The following is a 22,034-nucleotide window of genomic DNA, read 5'->3' as shown; positions in this document are numbered from 1 at the left end:
AGGGAAATGAACGGATTCACTGCACACTTTTTAAATAACATACATTTTTATTTTTGGGCCTAGGGATAGGAATCAAGTATTTGTCCAAGAGAAATCACAAATCACTGGTGTTGAGGCCAAATCCAGTAGAGTCTTTTTCTTTATTTTGTCAAGTTGAGTCTAAAGTCATCAACTTTGTGACTCAAGTCCGACTCTATTCCATGTCATGTTACTGAAGTCTTCGAGATCTCCTCTCATCTGGACCTTGGCAGCTGGACAGTGAGAGGATGATGCTCAAATAACTTCAAAGAAACCAACCTGAAACATTAAAAGAGGGAATAAAAATAACATTTGGAAAAGAGAGGGGGACATGTACTCCGTCTTCCCCAATGAAAATGAGGCCCTTGTTTGGTAAGGCTAAAAAGGGTTTTCATCTTTCACCCGGGTTCATATATTACAGTATTTTACACAATCATCACTTCATAGTTCAGGTCTTTGAGTACACTTAAATATGAGTCCAGAAAGGTCACCTTAGTGCAGCCACACAGTGAACGAATGAATGTGGACACATTCAGACAAATAGCTACTTGGAGAGAAACCTCATGGATAAATGTTTTAATATTACCAACATACTTGATGTTTGAGGCCTTGACCACTGCTGCTGTGTGACAGTGAATGCTTGATGGCTCACAGTCAAACACTAACACCTGTACATGACACGTATATCAATAAAGACAACGTCGACTGAAGCAAAAGATCTTTTTTAATTCAAAGTGAATCTTAACATAGTACACCATCAATTCATAATTTGACACTCACCAAGAAGAGTCACCAAGAAGGAACCCGCTTTTTGTGACAAAGTACATAAGGCTTGGTCACATTGAAACTCACTGAGAACTAGAGGGGGGAAAAGAAAACGACCGCAAACTGGTAAGACACACATTATTACATCCAAACGATAATCATTTTCCCAGTCCTCATATTGTTGTATATTGCACAGTGCAGTTGCTACATGTCAAACTAGTGTAGCATTTAAGGAAAAAAAACATAAAATCAAAAAATAAAATCATAAAGCCACACAGATCTACACATAACATAACATAACATAACAGTAACAGTTTCAATTTAGCAATCACGTCTACATATTTGTGTCTAAATACAAGTACTTTAAACCCAATGATTAGATAGCTGTGGTACAAAATCTACCGAAAACGTGTTTTAGGAGTCAGATTTTGCGCAATTGGTTTCTCAGCCCAGTACCCAAATGAGATGTTCAGACCCATGTTTGTCATGTGAAGGCCCAATAAATGCAGGCCTTAATTTCTGAAATCAGACTACAACCAAAACTCTAAAGTATTAATGAACACAGACTGGTCCTAATCGTTGCATATTGCCACATTTAAAAAAAAAAAAAAAAAGATCCCTGTTTTAGACGTATTAAACAGTCCCATGACCTGCTTTGTTACTTAAGGCTGCTGGGCTACGTGTGCTTGTTGAGCTTTAGATTCGGGACTGTGTGACCCTCTGGTGACTTTGATGATGCAACCGTCGAGGCTGCATGGTGGCCAGATTATCTATCCTAACCAATCAACCCAAAGTGGTGGCGGATTAAGGCGTGGGACATCGCTGAGGTGGGACATGACTTCATCTCATCGCAGGTGCTGAGCTGACAGAAAGAATAGAGCCATATGGGAATCAATGAGAGGCTGCACACCACAGGGTTACGAAACAAAATCCGTAAAGCCAAGTACAGATTACTGTGCCATGACACACGCCAATCAATTATGACTTCTAGGCTGTACTGCGAGCTGACCAGTGCATCCTCTCGCTTGTCTTAAGCATCGTCAACACAGTAGCAGATTAGACGAGTACACAAAATACACCCATTACTTTAAGCAACATAGCAAAACCATTATAATGTAATACATTAAGTAGAGCAGCACCATGACAAAAAAATATTTGCTCAGTTTCTTATCGTGACAAGAAGCCTCTCATTTTAATGATCTTTTTAATGTTATGTTTCAGTATGACTCGATACCAACTTTTTCAGTTTATCCCCCCAAAAGTTCTTGTTAGATCATAAAGCCTTATCTTGTATAACCCAAAATTTCATTAAATCAACATATATTGATCCAAATGTTGTTATAGCATCTTGTAAATATAAAATCTTGTTATAACAAGAAACTGAGAAGAAAGACAAAATGTTTTTTTGTAATGGTGGCAGAAATACGCTGCCGTACATGAGGATGGGACGACTTTGGACCTACAATTTGAGTACGATTGATGGATAAAGCATTTTTGAAAAGACCCCTCGACTCAAACACATGATGATACCTACCTATGGTAATAGCTGCATGTAAGAACTATCAACATCCCAATCACAAGATGAGAGAAAACGCTGTATAGCCATCTGAAATGCAACAACAACTCATTTGCAAACCAAAAAAGAGATGTCTTGAGTTCCACAAATACATTCACGGTGCGGGAATAAAGCTTTGCATTTGTGTATATTCAGGCCCTATGTTTGTTTGATTTTTTGAGTACTGCACGGTGTTCTTTGTGAGCGCGATAACACACACTTCCCTGACTTGTACTTTCTTAGGATTCTGTAAAAAAGAGATTGTTTCCAGACCTCGTCTCAGTCTAACAAACAAACAACTTTGGGGTTTCGTGATGTGAAAATAGGAGCTGATCCCCTCGGAAAGGAACTAGTCTACAAATTTCCGACCGCTTTAATATCAATGCAAAACGTCATCTGTCAGCCACTTGTTTGAAGAAAGGCACTAGTTGTACAGTACGAAGAGTTGCAAATACAGTCCGATAACGGAAACAAAAGCCATGTCGTCAGAAAGAAAACGAGAGAAACGATAATACGTCAACAACACACCGGTTACAGAATCCAACAGTGAACCCAGCCTACGTTTGAAAATACTGATGCTAAATGCACACGCACAAAAACACACACACACCCACACACGCACGCACGCACACACCATAAAGCAACAGAATTTAAAAAAAAAAAAAAAGAAAACTGATAACTTCCATTACAGCAGTTTACAATCACTTCAAAACAACAAAGCTAATATACAGAGGCACTAGCATATAGGAATAGCATTCAATATACTATATAAAATAAACCCCACTTCTATTGTATCTAGTCATCAAACTACAATACAAAAGAGAGAATGCAGGCTAGAATGAGATTATTCCTCTAAATTCACAGCTACGAAGTGGCAGATAATCAGTACATAGCAGCTTATTATCTATACATTCCAAATGCAATTTGCCAAACATAGCTCAGAAAAATAAAACCTCAACCTCATTTTTAAAATAGAGATCTCACAATATATTCCAATGTTGATAACTGCAACAGTATGCTGGAGGTGAAAAGGAGAAATAGTATCGACCATGCTTCAGAAATGATTAACGAACAGTCTTTGGTGCTGATTGGAGTAAAATACCAGCTGATATGACGACAGGTAAAGACGCAGCTCTACTACACACTGGAAATCAAAAAAAAAATACACACACACACACACACACACACACACACACACACACACACACACACACACACACAAAATCAAGGCTATGCATCCACCCTGAAGGAATGTATCAAAACTGACAACAGGCTTCAATACATGGACAAAAAAAAGGTTTGTTTCACACGAATATCTGAAACAATTACCGAAACACCTCTAACAATCAATAGCCCAGCAATGATACTGTAAGCTGATAGGTTATTTCAAACACTGAGAAGCATTTAAAAGTAAAAACATAAAAGTCTATGCCACTCCCAAAAACTAAAACATTAAATGCATTAATGCACGTCTAGCCTAAATGCAAAATAATAAAAACACAGCAACCCAGAGGCTATCTAGATTGTATTGCAGTTACAGTAAACAGTGACAATACTGTTATGAATTAAGTACTATAGTGAATAGAAATCGATTATCAAAATATCAAATCACTCTTTATGTACATAAAAAGCTCATTCAGTCAAAGCCCTAAATGTGCAGCCTCTAGCTAAAGTAAATCCATACTCTGAGTTAGAAAGCAAACTGAAGTCCAACATTTGCCAATATTACAACATAACCACAAGCATTACTTATCCAACACGCCCGTCATGTTCAGAGTCTGAAGGTTAAGTGCTGCAAGCCCATTTTAATTTACAATCTATAAGCTCCTGAAGTAACGTCATAGACTCTGGTTTTAAGGCACTAGGCGATGGCAGCAGTAACGTCTGCCTCACAGACAGGAGCGTTCAATCCTGGTTAATACAGACTGGGATGGCTTAACAAACAGATCTGACCGGCTAGCACATGCTACAAGGCAACAAAGATAAAGGGTAAGGTGGGGCTGAGCACCCTGACAGCAACAACAACAACAAAAAATGATTTCCAGCCTCAAATTAGATCATATTCTCTTAACACTAGTCAAACAACAAATGACAGGAGGTAATGTGCAAAGGACACATTCTTAATTAAAATTTCCTTATCATTATAATTTGTGAATTCATTCACTCTCGTGACGCTCTCTTATAAAGCTTTGTGGTTTAAATCGATCATTGTTTCCTCTGTTGGCTGACATGATTTTGCAGGAAGTCTTTCAGAGCTGAAGTTGCCCTGACAATCAAACACGATCACTAACTTTTGACGTGAACCTCCAGATTGCAGAGACTGTAAATTTGTCCTCGAAACACCATAAAACGTCATCTTCAGCATCGTTACTTTTGTTTGCCTTTCTCAGTCCCCGATGAAACATAATGTTATCAATCCTCCTCTTGTTAACCATATCTTCTTCGTCCTCATCTTCGTTATCACAAGTGTCCGTTTTGTGCTCTGCTGCTTGCTCTACCTGACCAGGTCGCAGCCCCAGTCCATTTCCCGTTGCCCTTCCTCACCAGAAGGTAGTGCTGCGGCCCCGTCCTGCTCCTCAGATATAAGAGAACTGGGGGTGGTGGCTGAGCTTGGTGGGGCTCAGAGGGAAGCCTGTGAAGGCGGCCGGGGAGGCCATGTAAGGGTGAGGAGGGGGGAAGGGAGGCTTGAACTGGTGGGGGTGGTGGGCATAACCGGGCTGGTGATGCGGGTGGATGGTCGGGGAGGGGAGGAGCCTGTGTGGGTGGGCAGCTGGGTGTCCAGGGTGGTGGGGGTGGGTGCTGATACCCAGGGTCACCTGGTGAACTATAGCGCCTCCTTGCGGGTGGGAGAGACCGTAACTGTGCTGGAGGAGAGGTGGTGGGGGAGGGCGAGAGGGCAGGATGGGGTGGGGGTGGTGACCGGCGGGGAGGGGGGCGTTGGGAGGGTAGGACAGAAGGGTGTGTGTGGGCAGGCCTTGGGTATGTGTGTGCGGGCCGGCCGAAGTGTGTGTGGGGCTGCTGTGTGGCAGGTGTGTGAAGGTGTGTGTGTGGACAGTAGGGGGGATGTAGGCGTGTGGTCGCATTGGCCCATAGTTGCCGTTCCACTCTTTGTTGCTGTGGTTTGAACCGTACGGCTGCACCTGAGGAAGAAATTAGAAAAGCTCAATCACAGGGTGAGATTTAGAGTCACCCTAATGTAACCTGTTCAAACACCCAGGTACTACACAGGCTAGTGTTGCACGGTATACCGGTACTAAAATAGTACCGTGGTACTAGAGTATTCCAAACGGTACTATACTGCATTTGGAAAATACTGGTACTTTTTAAATTGATTCAATTCATTAATTTATTTAATTCATTTATGCACACAAACACCTTTCTTGTTCCTATTGGAGCACAGATTGCGCAAGTGGTGTGTATGACAACACCTGTATCAACATTCGCAGCTGGATCACGTGAAAAAAGGCAAGAGAAAGTCTGCCTCGCAAAGGGAGACATCATGAGACAACACCAACTTAGTGAAACATTTGAGCAACCAAACCATGACGTCCGTACCGAGGTACTTAGAGCAACCAAACCATGACGTCCGTACCGAGGTACTTACCGAACCATGATTTCTTTTGGTATCGTTACACCCTTACTATTTATTGTTCTAAAGGTTTGTATCCAAAAGGACTTTTCCTTAGGAAAAAGTACCGAAGAGTATTGAAATTCATATTGGTATTGGTACCAAAACAAAGATTTTGGTATCGTGACAACACTAACACAGGCTCTTCAAAGAATAGTTTGACATTTTGGGAAATGCTAATTTGCTTTATGGCGAGTCAGATGAGAAGATTTAACACCACTCTTTTGTCTATTCATTTAGTATGAAGCTGGAGCCAGTAGCTTAGCACAAAGACAGGGAATGGGAACTAAGTGGTGGACTATGTCTCGGCTGTCAAACAAGATATTTGTTTAAGCTTATACAAGTAAGCTTTAGGGGTGCAGGTAAGTGGATTTCATAACCTGTGGACAGCGGTTTCCTCGCTTCCACTAAAACCCCTCTTCCACCAAAATTAGAATGTGCGCGCAGGTATTTAAACACTGGAAACCCCCTTAAAAATAGGCAACAGACTCTTTTTCTATTGCCAGTAAACTAGAGCCATGTAAACAGCTCTCCGGCAGACAAGCATGCCTTTCCTTTTTTAAAATGAAATACTGTTGTGTCCCGTTTGACATCATGGACAGACCAGAAAACAGGCTAGTACACAGTAGAAAGCTGTATGGAGGCCAGTTAAATGTGACGGTGGCTACTACCTACTTTTTATATATCTCTTTCAAACTCTGTGCCAACTAATTTGGAGTCGTACGTTAGTTTCGTGTCACTGGTAACGGGGCTATTATTAACATGTTCACCCGAGTGTTGTATTTCCATCACTGCCCATCGGCGCGGGAGCCAATAAATCCCTGTGACTACTGCACAGTCATTTGACCCGGTGTGAATGTCGACTGTAACCTTATCAGAAAGGGGCTTAAGATAACCAAGTACTGACTCTAGCCTGACATTTAATAGGGTGGTATCAATCTTCTCATCTAATGCCATGTTCACACTGGATGCGGATATGACCTGTCACACAGGTAGGTGCCTGGCCATTCACACCAGAAGCACATTTCTTCGTAACGGTCAGCAAGCAGTTCTGCTCCTCTGCTCTTTCAAAACGGCACGTAGAGCTCTGTCTCTGTCGGCCTGTGTGTGTGTGTGTGTGTGTGTGTGTGTGTGTGTGTGTGTGTGTCTGCTCATTTCTTCCACTCTCTGTTTAGACACTACTGACAAATATTTGAGATGAGATTCATATTTGATCATTTATCAGACCCAATAAAATATCATATATATCTTTTATAATGTTCATATTTGATTGTAAGTATGTCTTCCTGCCGGATTTACTTGCGACTTGCAGAAAACAATAAACCAGACACCAAAACTGTCAGCCTAATTAGTCAACACAGGCTTCATAAGGAAGGGGCAGTGCTCTGTGGAAAATCGGCGTGCTGCTGCTTCTGGTGTGAACCAAACTTAAATCTCTGCAGGAAAGCAAATCAGCAAGTATCCCAAAATGTTGAACTATTCCTTTACAGTCCCTGCCTGGTGAAAAAAGGATTTACGTTTTAATTTCAGCAGAAATGACAAACCACACAAGTCAAACCACATGACTCAGGACATTTTAATCAAGCCCTTGATGACAGCAAAACAGAATACCAGTTATTGTAACAGATCAGCTAAAAAATTACACAAATATGCTGCTGCTCTGACAGAAATGTCCTGGAGCTCTGCTGCTATTAATATTCACCAATAGATTTAGAAGCCTTCCACTCCTGCATAATCCCCCATATATTATAAAAGTAAAAGAACTGAACTGACCTGTCCAAAGCCCAGAGGGTGCTGCTGCCCTGTCACTTTTTGCTGCCGGGACAGGAGGGGGGCGGATGGGAGAAGGGGGATGGAGGAAGGAGTGCTCTGTTGTCCTGCGAGACTGCAGCGCCCTTTGGACCGGGACCAGGACTCTGAGGCTAGAACAGAGAGAAGACAGAAGTGAGTCAGGCAAGGACATACACATGTACTGCAAAAACAGATGGCAGGTTTAGTCCACACGGCCTGCAATACCAAAGACTTCAAACAACAAACAAGCATGCATACCAAAGAGAAAATAGATTCAGATGCATCTGTTAAACAAAGGTGTTCTTTCATGACATACAGTCCCAGTTCGAACTTAAGTCCAAGTTTATGGGAAAATGCTTGTCACCAAAAAGGCTGCAACAGTTGAGCACCACCTCTGACTACTGAAATAATCCTCCTGAGGAAGGTTGGATGGGGTTGGGCAAAGGATAATTGGCATATGACAATGTACACAGTGGAAACATCGCAGTGATTCTGTTGGCTGGCGTAGGTCAGTAGAAAGAAAATAGTTCCTATATGAAACTGCTCACAACAAGGTCTGTCAATTATCTTGAGTAACTGGCTCATGATTTCTGGAGAGAGACATTTCTATTAAGTTTTTCAAAAATAATTTTTTTGTGCTTTGAGCACCACAAGCTGAGTGCCATCTAGTTCCATTATACTGGAGAGCAGGCAGACATCTCTATGGTCGATATATCGCCAACACTCAACAACTCAAGCCAAAAACAACCTAGACTGATAAATGGCACTACAGGTGATAGGAAAAATATGTATCAACCCCAAAATTCCTGTTCGGAGCAACCTTGGGAACTGAATTAACAATACCTAAACTTCACTGATGGTCATTAAAAGACAGTCTTGCTTAGAGATTAATCAATATTTTAACGTTACAGGGGTCATTTCAGAGTTTATATAAGAATGTGGTTACATTAGGAGTTAAGCATTACAGGCTAATGCAACAAAGATAAAACTCAACAAATGGTGGTAGACATGTTCAGGTATTGGGATGTTTTATCCATTCTAACAACCTGCTCTAGATCAACAACATGCTGGCCTAACAGAAGTACAACTCAATACTGCAGAAGCATGCCACACCTTCAGCATTACAGTCAGTGTGAAAGTGGTTTTATATTATAGCAGCACAGTGACCGTACTGAGCAAAAAAATGACCTGCTTCAGATAAAATGTCTGAGTTAGTGGTGTAAAGGAATGACAATTTAGCATTTTACGGCCACAGTGTGACTGTAATTTCTGCAGCTATCAAAGAATCATCCAACGTGTCTCACTTTTTAACAGCTGCAAATCTTTCCATTAAACACAGCATCATAAAACTAGGCAATGAAATCCATAAAGTTGGAGAAAGAGAAAGAAACAGATTGTTGGCACTCAGACAAGGAATTGGACTCTGATCTGTATCAGTTTTAAATTTACTCCACCATTTTAAAAATTAACATCTGGGGAGAGCGAAAATGTGAAACTGATACTAGATCAGTGCCTCAGGGCAACATTTGCTACATAGCAAGAACCAGCAGAGAAGACATAGGCTCTGGCTCAACACCAAATTAATGCATCCACCTTTCCCTCCGCTCTATGGATCCAACAGACTCATGTTTGGAAAATATGTTTGCTGTACTTTGCCTGAAGTGAACCCTGCTTTATTCTACTCTATCAAACTTTATTCTACTCTATCAAACTCTATCACTGATGCAGGCCTAACTTGGTGCTGTGGAGTAAGGAGGGAGTTGTTTTAGATACTCGAGCTGCAGTTCAGATATTCTTTGAGGGTTGGTGAGAGTTATTTGAAGGATTAAAAGGAAAGAAACCTAAAGGATTTCTCTCAATGATAAAAATCCACCATCAGCCAAAATGACTGCTTAGATGAGGAGAGTTACTATCATTTAACTCTTCCTACACAGCGTCAAAATGATCAAACTTGCCTTGCCTTGGGATATCTGGTTCACTGAAGCTTACACAAGATGTTGACTTATTTCAAATGGTGCACACATGCACATTTAAAAGAAACTGTTTACAACCCTATCTGACTATGCATGTATAACAGACCTGCTTATGTCCAAATATTTTTTATCTTTACCCCTCAGAAACTTTCCTTGAAGAAATCTTCTACTGATGGAGGGAAAGCCATAAAAAAGGACTCTCTAGCAATGTTAGCATTGCCTGCTATGGATGCATCTTTAAGGTATTGGTACAACAAGGCCAGTTCTCTGTTGGTGTCTCTTGATCACCTGTTAAAGCCTCTATGACCCACTAGGGGGCGATAAGCCCCCACTGCTTCCATATGACCTGCAAAGCAGAAACCGCCAAAGCACAGGTGATAGACCACAGGACAGGTGGTAGAGTGAGGACACATTTATGGCAGAACATTTTTCTGGGTGTTAGTGACAAACAGCATTTTTATTACAGAATTAAATTCTCGTAAGCTTGGAAAAAACAAAACAACAAACAACTAACAATAGACACACTTCTTTTCTTCTCACCTATGAAGTCAAACAATACATAAACATACAACCAGAAATATTTCTTTCCAGTTGGAGAAGGTCAACATTTCTACTGACCTGTTCTCTGACCGCGCTCCTCTGTCCCTTGACTGTTGTTGTTCTGGACTCTCATTGGTGGAACCACCATGGTCCTGATGCCACGGGGGCTCCTGCCCTGCACTGCAGGGGAAGGCAGTGGTGCTACCATGGCAGCCAAAGGTGGGCGGTTGTTGTGGTTACTGTTGTCGAGGTAACGGTAGGGACTGTTGCTGCGCGGGGAGGTTGATGTGTCGGACGTGGGGGAGCCTTCCACTGTGTCACAGCCACTCTCGTGGCCGTCGTCCTCAGACATGCTGAATTCAGAAGAGACACAACGTTAAGATGGCTGCCACTCACAAGTGTATTTCTCTTTGTAGAACATTTACCAGTTATTTGGACATAAAGTCACTTCCACAAATAACTACCTGTTGGGCCTCTTGCATGGTGAGACAGAGGGGCTGGACTGAAGAGAGTTGGAGGCAAAAGAACTGGTGCTGAGGCTGCTGTCGGGGCTGCTGAGGGAACACACTCTCTCCATAGACACACTGGTGTTTCTGCATGCCTCACACACACACTCCTCTTTACACCTATGAAGATAAAAATTAAGGTTAGCATTTCTGAGGCTCATGATAGTAAAATTGTCATGAATCACTCAAGTTTTAGATTTATAATCTGTATTCCAGACTTTTTCAGAAACCAGACACATCCTGTTAAAGAGGCTCATTCGGCTTCTGAAAACTAATAGGTTGTCTGAGTTTTTACTACCACCATCCTATTTCCATTGTTTATGATATTACTCACTCGCTCAGACGGCACCTCTGAGAGTCTTCATCCTCTTCGTCCTCCCCATCAGTAAGTTCACTGCGAATGCTGATCACACTGGCAGCAGGGCTCGGCGTGTCACCCATCAGAACCGCCACCTCTCGCTGTTGTTGACTGGACAGGTCCAGCTGGCTGTTACCATTTGGCACCACCTCTTTAAAGCAGCTCACTTCCTCCTCCACATCATTTTCCTCTTCATTTGTGTTACGAACTCCGGGTTGTCTGGTTTCCACCAGAGGCTGCTCCCTCTGAGGCTGCTCTCGTCGTGCCACTGCCTGTCCAACAACATTGGCCATCTTGGGGGTCCGACATGCTGACACATGGATGTTGTTGGGGTGGGACAGATTCCTTTTAACACAAAAGTTGATATATTACAAACCAATAAAATGGCAGAGCAGTTTAACTTTACTAAGGAGCAGAATCTCACCTGTTGTGACTGTGTCTGTTCCTCTTATTGGCTGGCTGGGGCCACACTACATGAGCTATGCCAATGTTGATTGGCTGATGGGCAGAGAGGGCTGGCATCTGATTAGTCAGGAGAGGCTGTTGCATCACTGAAGTGTAGTGGCTGCTGTGGGGACGCAATTTCCTGTTAAGTTATCAAAAGATTTTTAGATTATATGCTGCACTCTGATGAAAACAAAACTGCAACAATTCATAACAATATTCTAAATTAATATTAAAGCTACAATTGTATTTTATTTTGAATAATGGTTAAGTGTATAGCTACACAAAAATTCAGTGTCTTTAGCAAGTGTTCAGCTGTGTAAACCATTTGTTGGTTTACATTACATTTAAGAAGTCAGGTTGCAACACAAGCATCTTTGCCTAGTGGAGGTCTTAAAAAGGGAATTTCCCAAACTTTAAGTTTTGGTGACTCAGAGTAAGGTGACTCACCCCCAGTCGCTGATTCTCTGTGGGCCAGCTGTGGTGTCGTTGGTAAGGGAGGAGGGGGGTGGTGGAGGAGGGTGAGAGGGAGGAGGACCCACTGGAGTCATTTGTTGCCATGCTGCTGGGACGAGGAGCTGCTGCCCTCGGTTGGACCACGCCTGCTACAGGGACAAAACGAATCAGGGCTATTCTTCAAATCATCTGTTGATCCTCATATCAGATCTGTATTAACTCCACCACACTTAGTGCCCGATGTTGCCTTAAGGTTGACTAAGATGCATAAGCAACACACCTATTTAGAATTCATGTTTGGGTCTTACCTGAGCAATCACACCAGGTCTCACTGGTAAGGGCTGTATAGGAGGGGCCTGAGTTACCATGGGAACAGAAAACCCTGCTGGTTGGTTAAGGTTACCTAAAAAAAAAAGAAGCATAAAACAAACCATCTGTCACACATGCAGAACAACTAGGCTGTTGAAAAATATAACAGCATATTGGTGCTGTGGCAGCACTTATTTGCATTTCACTTTATACTGTAAAAGATTGAGAAATGTATTATGTAATAATTGTGAGCAGCATGCAGTCTACTTACCTTGCATGGTGGGAGGGCAAAGAAGAAGGGCAGGTGGGAACGAGTCAGTGCACCCAAACTGACCATTTGCTGTTGTCAGAGCTATCCCAGGATGCAACACCGAAGGAGCTGACTGGTTCATAGCCTGCATTAGAAGAGAGTAGAATGAAAGAGACACAGAGTGGCAGGTAGAGAGGAGAATATAGCAAAGAAAGAGAAAATGTGAAAAGAATAGTCATGAGATGGATAGACAGAGGAGAGATGAAATCAAAGAATATACATTAGCAATCAACAGTGTCACATGTGACAGAAACACAAAGAATAATATTCTGAGATGATAAGAAACAGTGGACAGAAAAAGTATTGAAGATTGGACTTATTTACGCCGTTTATTTATGTTCTCTGTCCTGACAAAACTGAGATGTCACCAAGAAACAATGTGTCGTAGCATAATGCTAAATGACAGAGATGAGAGACAGCAATGATGGTACTTTAAAAAGAACTCAGTGTGAGGTTTGTAACTCAAGATCTTTGTCACACTGATACAAATGATTACTGGTGCAATGAAAAATAGTATCTCACTTGAGTGTGGACCGGTATGTTGCTGTAGCCCAGAGGGAGGCCAGAGGAGGCAGTGGGGGCTACAGGTGGTCTTGAGAAATGAATGGTGTTCTGATTCAGAGCGTCAAACACTGCATTGGTGGGCCGACTGTGGCACATGTCCATGATGCGGAAAGATGACTGCACACTGGAGAGAATAACAGAAGTGGTGGTGAGGTAAGGAGCGAAGTTTTAGGGCTGGAGTTCAAACCACAGTCAACAGTTAGGCTGTAATACATGAGAGGGTGTGTTTTACTGCCATTATTGGCATGACAGTAACGAGGCAGGGCCGAGTCGCGTGAATCACTCTTATGTGTAATGTTGTGATCATACAAGTGTTATCAACAAGTTAAAAGATATAATCAAGATGTATTCATATTGTGAGACACTTCACTTTCAAAATAAAACACTTTTTGCTCATGTTATCTTAATTTCCATGGAAATGGTTGGGACTGACTAATAGTTGAAAAGAAGAAAAAAACCCACATCACGTCAGTAGACTCCTTTGTAATGACACCTGGTTTACTTCTATACCACGTAGACCTACACTTAGTAACGACCTAGCGACAGAGATGATATCTAGTCCCTGTTGAGTCAGCCAGCGAACTTGATGAGCTAATGTTACTGCTTTGTAGAAACTGCAGAATTTCCCAAACTGAATAAACATCACACACATAAGCACAAAACTGCCATGTTTACTCAATCTTGCTGTGACTAAGATTTCTGCTGAAGAATTATTTTTCCTTGGTCTGATTTCACATTGAACAGTTAACTACAGGGCATCGTAAAGTCCAAAAGTCAAGATTTATTGAAAATAAATAAATAAATAAATAAATAGATGAAATCATGTCATTTATGATTCAGCTCTGGAAGTGACAATGTTGTCATGGTAATGGCAGAGTAGTATTTTTAGTGATGAGCACGGTGTGCTGTCATGCTGATTCATCATGTTCTAAATGTCTAATTGACCAATCAGATTGCCTAGCTGGATCTACTTGTTGTCTAAAAATGCATTTACACCATGTCTTTGTACACTGCTAGTTACTACAGGAAAGAAAAACAACAGAACACAAACAAGAGCGTGCAAGCAAACACATTTCGTGTTAATGTCAGTTGTAGCAGCCTTACTGGTTGCTGTGTGGGTAGTCTAGCAGATGAGTCATAGTGAGGAAGGGGTGATTGAGGACGCTAGCTGGAACGGTCCTGTCCTCGGCATCGATCAGCAGCATGCTCTTCAGCAGAGACACAAACTCCCTCCTGTCTGCCTTCTCTGCCTGCATGTCACTGTTATCAGGACTCAGCACCAAGTTCACCTGACAGATGGAAGCAGTGAGACAGACAGAGAGAAAACAATGCATATGAGAGCCACACAGGGCAACAGCTCATGTCACAATTAATTAAAAAAACAGGAAGTGCTTGAACTGATCTACTGATATGGTTGTTCTACAGCTGCAAAACAAGGTTCAGGGTGTTTTGAGATGTGATCATGAAGTTTAGCACATTTACAAGGATACATTGTTGTATATTCGAGCATGAACCTAAAATTATCTGTTATCTCTTGTCACTCTTTTGTTTCATTTGCATGGTTTGAATTTGATTAAAGTCATTTGATCTGGTTGAACTCACGTGTGCTATGTCATCCAGACAGCTGAAGATGTACTTTCTGGCCTCTTTGGATTTAAGTCCTGTCTCCTTCTCATGCTCTTCTGTTGTCTGGAGGAGAAATATCAACAGTAAGATTAGAAAAAAAATGTTTTTGCATCTCTGTGTGCTGAAAGCTACCACCAGATTTGTAATGTTTAAATAATAAGGAATGAAAGTATTACATAAGGTCTACACAGGCAATGGGAGTAAACTACGTGTTTCCATGTCAATCTGTGTGGTCAGAGTGTTAGGCAGCTGAGTTTTTGCTGGGAAGTACTGGAACAGATAAACATTAGGCTCACATTCATTTAAAATTTATTTAGAGTCAGCCAGCAGGTAGTCTAAACACAGTTTCACATTTCCTAAAGTTTTCCTCAGGGCGTGCTGGCTTTGTCTTGTTTTGAAAAGCTTATGCATCTGTTTCCTATCGGTAATGTTCTACCACTTCTTACTTTCTTTCCTCGCTGCAAGAACTTTCACTTCAATTTTCACCGAATATCTGCTACTTTTTTCATTTCTAATCTCATCTACCCCTTATCATATGTGGTTGACAGGAGACTGTGTGCTCTGTGTTTGCAAGTCTTTTACATGTTTGCACAAACCCTTCATGTATATGTTTGTACATTTGTGTGCACGTACCTTTAGTCTCCAGGTGGCGTATGGAGAGTCGGACTCTTTGGAGAAGAAACGAGAAGTCTTGGTCCCCTTGTTGAGCAGCTGCTCGGTGGGCAGGCCCTGAGTCTGAGAGATGTACCGGATCTGAAGCAAAAGAAAAATATAAGTACAGTGAAATGACAAAGGTGAGAAATTAAAAAGCACATGGAAAAATGTAGAAACAGAGAAATGCAAGACACGCAATACTTTTTACTGTTGATCGACTCATACCACGAAGGGGATAAAGCAAATCAATGTGTTTATGGTTAAGAGGAAGAAAAACCATCAAGGCCAGAAGTGACTAACATAAACTGGCTGATAAAAAAATCCAATGGTGTACTGTTATTCAAGCTTGCATAAGGCTATCTTTGAAAAACAACACGATGCAAACACAACATCTCCATCATGTATATTTATGTTCTACTCTGAAACTTGGAGTTTGTCCAACAGCTGGTCTATAAGTTGCTTGTTATCTAATACAGCACTTTAACATCCCTGCACTTCAACCTTTAGTGCCCTGCCAAACGGACATAGATGGAGCACTTCACAGGCCCAAGGCTGATGACGCACACAAGCCACACACACACACACACACAGGGGGGAGTCAAAGGTTACTGATAGTTGTCTACAACATTCAGCACAACTTATTATCAATAATAACAATTTCACGCACTGAAAATTTTGAGCTTTTAAACCCATTATTTCTTAGAAAAAAGTGTCCAAGTAGTATAGTCCAAGCCTAATCTTCAATTTTTTATTTGAATTTTAAGTGACAGATTGAAATGCAGGGCTCTGTGTACATGCACTGGTGCATGTAACTTTTAAAATTACACGCACCAATTTTTTCTTTCTCTCTTCTTTTTTGGCACTTGCACCACAGCCTGATGGCCAACTTAGTCTGCAACCTATTAAGGGATTTGTTTTTTACTGACAGTTCAAATAAGAGGTATTTAGACAATGTTATCATGTAAACTGAGCTGACTTTCCCTTTCCATCAAAAAGTGTACCATAAAATAACTTTAAGTTTTACATGATCATAGTCAGGGTCATCCTTAGTTAAAATGTAAAGTTAAAAAAAGGTAAAATTAAAAAAAAAAAAAGAGGACATTTTCAATGTGTTACATTATTTGAGCCGACCTTCCCTGTACAGTAATGTGCTGTGAAACTACTTATACAGTCATAGAAACATTTAGAGCATAAATTCATTGGGTTTCTCAGCAAACCTAAAATGAGAATGGTTTATCACAATACCTCTTTTTTTTAATGATGTCACATATTCACCAAGACTAATTTAATATATGATGTGTGAGAAGGAAGAAAGATTTCTAATCAATGACAGGTGTGATTTCCAGCACCATTTGATTTGCGAGTTCTAAAATGCACTGTGGGAAATTGACATATGGTTCATTTCACTGGAGTTTACCAGATATGTGCTGACTTTTCCAAAGAATTCATTCAGCTTTCTGGCCTGCCCTGTCTTGATCACCCCTCTTAAAATTCCATGATACTCCAGAAATTCCATGACCAATGGAAATCCCACAGTGATAGGTTATACTGTGTGTGTGTGTGCGTGTGAGCATGAGTGCACGTGCATCGGTCTACGGCCCAGAACAAACACACTGACTGGCCAGAGGGCACTGGTCTGAGAACCTGCTGATGGTGCACTGAACACTCACCACAGTGTGCGTGTGTGTATCTGTGTGTGTGTGTGTGTGTGTGTGTGTGTGTGTGTGTGTGTGTGTGTGTGCACATGTCTACCATCAGGCTTATGTTTATAAATACATTTTGCTGTGTAGAGTGGAACTGCAGTGAGCCTTGGCATAGCACAGCATACTTTTGGGGGCTCAATGTGCACGCGTGAGTGTGTGTCCTGGCATGGCCCGGTGGTACAACAGCGCTGTCAGTGCTCAGCGGAGCTCTATCCGCCACTATCTCTGACTGATGATTGTTCAAACTGCTAGCTGCTGCTGGAGGCACCAGTGACCCCTCGTTAAAAACAGATACACACATTTGCATTAAACAGGGTCTACCCAAACAAGACATCAATTCTTTAACAAAATGCTAATGATCAAGAATGTTTGGTACTGGCGTGCACTATGAAAGCACAGCCAATTTCAAACATTTGGTTTGGCAAAGACGCCTGAAGAGAAGATGTCCATAGAAGGTCAAATATCATTTTCTCTCAACCTAATAAATGCCAGGACAAGACAGTACCAGGGTGTCCAAGAGTCTTTTTTCCAAATTTCTAAACTCACAGTAAACATGATGGACTTAATTCTGGCCTACTCAGAGTTGCCTATAGTCAAACACAGGGTAATCCTGTACTGCTCTGTGAATGTGATGTGAACCTTTTCCCATGCTCCCTCTCCCTCGCTGGGGGACTCCATTTAAAGTCCCGGTTGTGTAGTTCAGACCGCACAACCCTGTGGGAAGATCATCACACATTGCCAAGAACAATTTCCTGATACACTCAGCTCAGATTAGTATTTGGTGGATTTCATGCTGGATTTGCTGGACTTCAGTCATACAGCGAGAGAGAGATCAGGGAGCAACAACAAATACAGCTTTAACTATATAATGAACATACTGTTGAGTTTTTGCCTCTGGGAAATCTGCATTATACACATGGAATATGTATTATGTAATCTCTGAAAAATGTTATTACTTTCTGTTTATTTTGTCCTCTTAACTCTCTCTTCCTCAATAGGAGAGAGGGATATATCTTTATCTCCCCTTTACCTCTCCCCTGGAGTGTGTGTGTGTGTGTGTGTGTTTGTGTGCGAAGTAGCTAGCAGTTCTTGCGTGTGTGTGAAGAATGTTACCTGGTCGTACTCCAGTGCTCCGGGGTAGAGGGGCCAGCCCAAAAAGAGCTCAGCTATCACACAGCCCAGTGACCACATGTCTATGGCCTCGCAAAATGGCAGGCCCAAAATAATCTCTGGAGCCCTACAGAGAGAAAAGAGAGGCAGAATAGGTTACTTTTGGGAGTTGGTCACCATGTAAAGTTAAAAACTAGTCATTCTGTCACAGCCTTGGGGGGCAACATATCTATGGATTCACAAGATTAGCAGGGCTCGGGTCTCTGTAGCTCTTGTTGGATCAGCAGAGAAGAAAATGTTTCTAGTGAACAAAAAGGTAGGGTAACTAAGTGGATAGTGCGAAACCTGTCAACCATATAAAATCACTGTTAGGAGTATCTCTGGATTTAAAATAGCTACTGTGACTCCACATGGTGTTTACTGCATAGAGAGCTTAGGCAGCTAGAAGACACGTTGCTTTACCTCTCTGTGACCGTAACCAAAACCCAAACATCTCAGCAATGACAATTCTATTTCAAAAGCACTACATCAAATTCCTCACCAGGAAGTATAAATTCAACAGTAGAAGTATTTCAGGGTGGCACCAAAAACTGAACACGGTAAGAATTTATTGCAGGGCTGTTGAAGGGCATCAAATTGGTGTTCCTATTCTTCTAGTATTTCAGTGTACATTTTCATATGATAAAGTCAGCCCTCAAGCACAGCACTACCTCGTTCTCATAGGTTTTACATTTTATAAAACAATAATATAAAGAGATACGCACTAATTTAAGAATACTACAAAGCATGACACATAACTGTCTCTATGCACAAAATTACAGCCTCCTTATTCAGGGATCACAAAGTGAAAATTACACCCAAATGACGTGCACGCTGTGTTACTGCAACAAAGAACTAAATCTCTTCCAAGGAACGGACTTTGCCACTTACGCAATTCAAATGAGACTAATAATCTTGCAGCAGTAGTGCAAGGCAGTGTATGAAAACAATGGGCTATTAGGCCTGGACACAGCAGCTGAGCAACAGCACTGCAAATAGTAACCACTGCTGTGACGACCACGGGGGAAATGACTGTTGCCAAGCAACAACCGGACGCAAGACCATAATGTAACAGTATTACAGGGTGATAAATGGGGCCACTCAATCATTCAAGGTTCTGTGTGTGTGTGTGTATGATTGTGAACATGTGTGTGTTTTTGTGTGTTCATGTATGTTTGTGTGTAAACAAACAATTGCAGATGTCAAGTCTGTCACATTAAAAGCACAGCGCCATGCTTTTTGCCCTCCTTGGCCCGGAGGAGGAAATTACACTTCGCTATTTCCTATTACTCCTTCAAGAGGAAGAAGTCCTGTTATGCAATACCAAAAAGAGCCCTGGAGGAGACTCCCTCAAACATTTACAGAACAATCCTGCAAAATGAGGACTGAGAATTTGATTGCGGTGTTTCTAGCTTTAAGTGCTACGATAAACAGAGCTGGAATTGCCTGGAGACAGAGACGCCACACCGCAAAAACCAATTTGAACATAAAAAGGAGCCTTAAGCAAGGACAAAGAAAATAACATAAAAAACAAAACAAAAATAATGTGAATTTACACAGATTTTAAGAGCAAAGAAAGATAAATATAATCATCATCAATCATAACAAAATTAGGACAAACTACACAAAGCTTATGAGTTAGCTCTGCTTCACTCATGCAGCACAAACTTAAGTTTAACAGAGGCCAAGTTAGTCAGTTGCTCCAGATTACAAAACATTTTATTATGTTAACGTAAGAAGAGGAAACAGAGATGGGAGGATCTGGTTTTAACTACACTTTGGTCTAACATCCATTGCCTCTGGTGTTGCTTAATGTTTAAGGTACAGAAGACAGAAAAAAGAGGGTTTTTTTTAGTAAGATTTGAACATCTTTCTAGCGCTTTTACAGCTCATCATCCCATAACAAACACAACACACCCCGCATGCACACACCCACAGGTGTTTGGCAGCCAGACCAGGTTCCAGAACTAACTGTTCACACTAGAGAGCTGCAGTTACAACAAGAACAAACATTGCAGACTGTACGGCAATACACCTCTGCTGCGTACAGAGAACTGTGATACTGAACTGACAGACATACACACTTCAGGTACGCATGCATCTGAGTGTGTTCAACATGATGAGAAGGGACTTGCTACAGGACATGTGAGCCCAGTGCTTCAACACGTGTGGACAAAGCTGATCCTTGATGATCACATACGAAACACATCCCACTAAGGCGTGGGACATGTGTGGGACAGCGGATCGAGTTACCACATATGAGCACCAAGACTGAAAGCAAAGATTGCCTGAAAGACACCACTAGAATATCAAACACAAGTGTCATGTGGTTACTTTCTGTTACATTTTCAAAATGCTCACACAAAGCCCTATCTTGTTAAAGGACTGCAACACAAATTAACAGTCTCTATTAACACACGTGCTTTTAAATTAATGGACTAATCTTGGTTTTATGTTGGGATTTCAATGCATGCTCACATAAAGCAAGAAAGGCAGCAGTATTTTAGAAAAAGATAAAAACTAACCAAGGACAAAACCGGAATAATTTAGGCTGATAAGTAAAAAAAGGAGCCTGCAGGTAAGGAACAGGGAATTTAGCATCATGTTTACACACATGCACCACTAACTGAGTGATCATGTATTATTCATAAAGCACTATGTATGAGTCCAGCAGGTATGGGGTCCAACGTCATACGTAACTTCCCTAATGACCATCACAACAAATGAGGACAGACAACAGTAATCCAGACACTGCTACATGTCTTTTTTTTATTTTATTTTTTTTAACTGTTTTACTTCCCCACACGTCCCCTGTTGTGTTAAAACCACTCTTCTTCTAGCCTTGTATTTTGAAACTGTGGAGTGAAACTGACAGTGTGAGCCAGTCAGCAAAACTCATCTTAACACATGAATGCTTTTTAGAGAGAAGGCCGAGGGCTACATGTCACTGCCTACTCAGGATTTGACCTTCCTGTTCTTTCCAAAGAGGACTTAGCAAGAAGATGCATCTGAGCATTTACATCAGTTAGTTGAATAAATGTGCAAAACATGAACTATTGCAGTGTGACAGTGCTAGTGTAAGACAACACCTCGGTGACAAAGAAATCACACCCAGGTGAAGGAAGCCTAACACAACCTGCCTAAATCTGTAAGCATGCTAAGATGATAGCCATCCTTCCTTCCACCTGATCTGCTCAACTGAATTATTCACATAGCCCAGTGCTCCATTTTCATTGTGGGAGGTGGTTTTACGTCACCGGCCCCCGCAGGACTGAACCGTCACCTCACCAGGCCCTGCTGTGTCATGCTACCATGGCAACAACACATTGGAGCATGACAAGCATTGAAAAGCTTCAGCCAGAGAATTCTACCTACAGAGTTCTGCATATAAAACAAACAAAGTCCAAGTTCGTATCCATTTAAGTACAAAACATTATCATGATGACTAAGCAAGATCTCTGCGACAAGGTTGCACCTCTTTGCTACAGGTGAATAAATCTAGATTCTGCCTGCATGGATTAACCACTTCCTATACGAACAAACCGTATGTCGTTTCATCATAAATTACGTAAAATGCATCTTTATGCAAATCTATCCACCACTTTCCTGGCTCCCATGATACCTTGCGTGAACTACTGGGCATGAAATACAGGCACGACTTCCGGCGCTGAACCAGACATGGCGT

The 22,034-nt window shown here is 41.6% G+C and overlaps 1 protein-coding gene across 3 annotated transcripts in view; it reads right to left on the bottom strand.

Moving 5' to 3' along the window:
- Nucleotides 1-724: 724 nt before the first annotated feature.
- The window catches only part of LOC126407636 (homeodomain-interacting protein kinase 3-like), a 32,737-nt gene continuing 11,427 nt past the window's right edge, over nucleotides 725-22,034 (bottom strand). The window contains exons 5-18 of one of the 3 annotated variants that reach the window (XM_050072707.1): nucleotides 18,314-18,437; nucleotides 15,477-15,596; nucleotides 14,820-14,906; nucleotides 14,322-14,506; nucleotides 13,176-13,341; nucleotides 12,615-12,738; nucleotides 12,343-12,437; nucleotides 12,029-12,183; nucleotides 11,559-11,720; nucleotides 11,111-11,479; nucleotides 10,735-10,896; nucleotides 10,349-10,623; nucleotides 7,740-7,888; nucleotides 725-5,478 (exon numbers count right to left, since the gene is read on the bottom strand). In XM_050072707.1, coding sequence (XP_049928664.1) covers nucleotides 4,915-5,478; nucleotides 7,740-7,888; nucleotides 10,349-10,623; nucleotides 10,735-10,896; nucleotides 11,111-11,479; nucleotides 11,559-11,720; nucleotides 12,029-12,183; nucleotides 12,343-12,437; nucleotides 12,615-12,738; nucleotides 13,176-13,341; nucleotides 14,322-14,506; nucleotides 14,820-14,906; nucleotides 15,477-15,596; nucleotides 18,314-18,437 — 2,737 coding nt within the window. In that variant the 3' untranslated portion in view covers nucleotides 725-4,914. The remainder of the gene's footprint in view (nucleotides 5,479-7,739; nucleotides 7,889-10,348; nucleotides 10,624-10,734; nucleotides 10,897-11,110; nucleotides 11,480-11,558; nucleotides 11,721-12,028; nucleotides 12,184-12,342; nucleotides 12,438-12,614; nucleotides 12,739-13,175; nucleotides 13,342-14,321; nucleotides 14,507-14,819; nucleotides 14,907-15,476; nucleotides 15,597-18,313; nucleotides 18,438-22,034) is intronic. The other 2 variants (XM_050072710.1, XM_050072709.1) reach the window with 2 other exon arrangements.

This window comes from Epinephelus moara, chromosome 20 (genome assembly GCF_006386435.1).
Source record: "Epinephelus moara isolate mb chromosome 20, YSFRI_EMoa_1.0, whole genome shotgun sequence".
NCBI classification, from domain to species: domain Eukaryota; kingdom Metazoa; phylum Chordata; class Actinopteri; order Perciformes; family Serranidae; genus Epinephelus; species Epinephelus moara.
The sequence above is the reverse complement of the archived record's forward strand: the minus strand, read 5'-3'. Positions and strand labels throughout refer to the sequence as shown.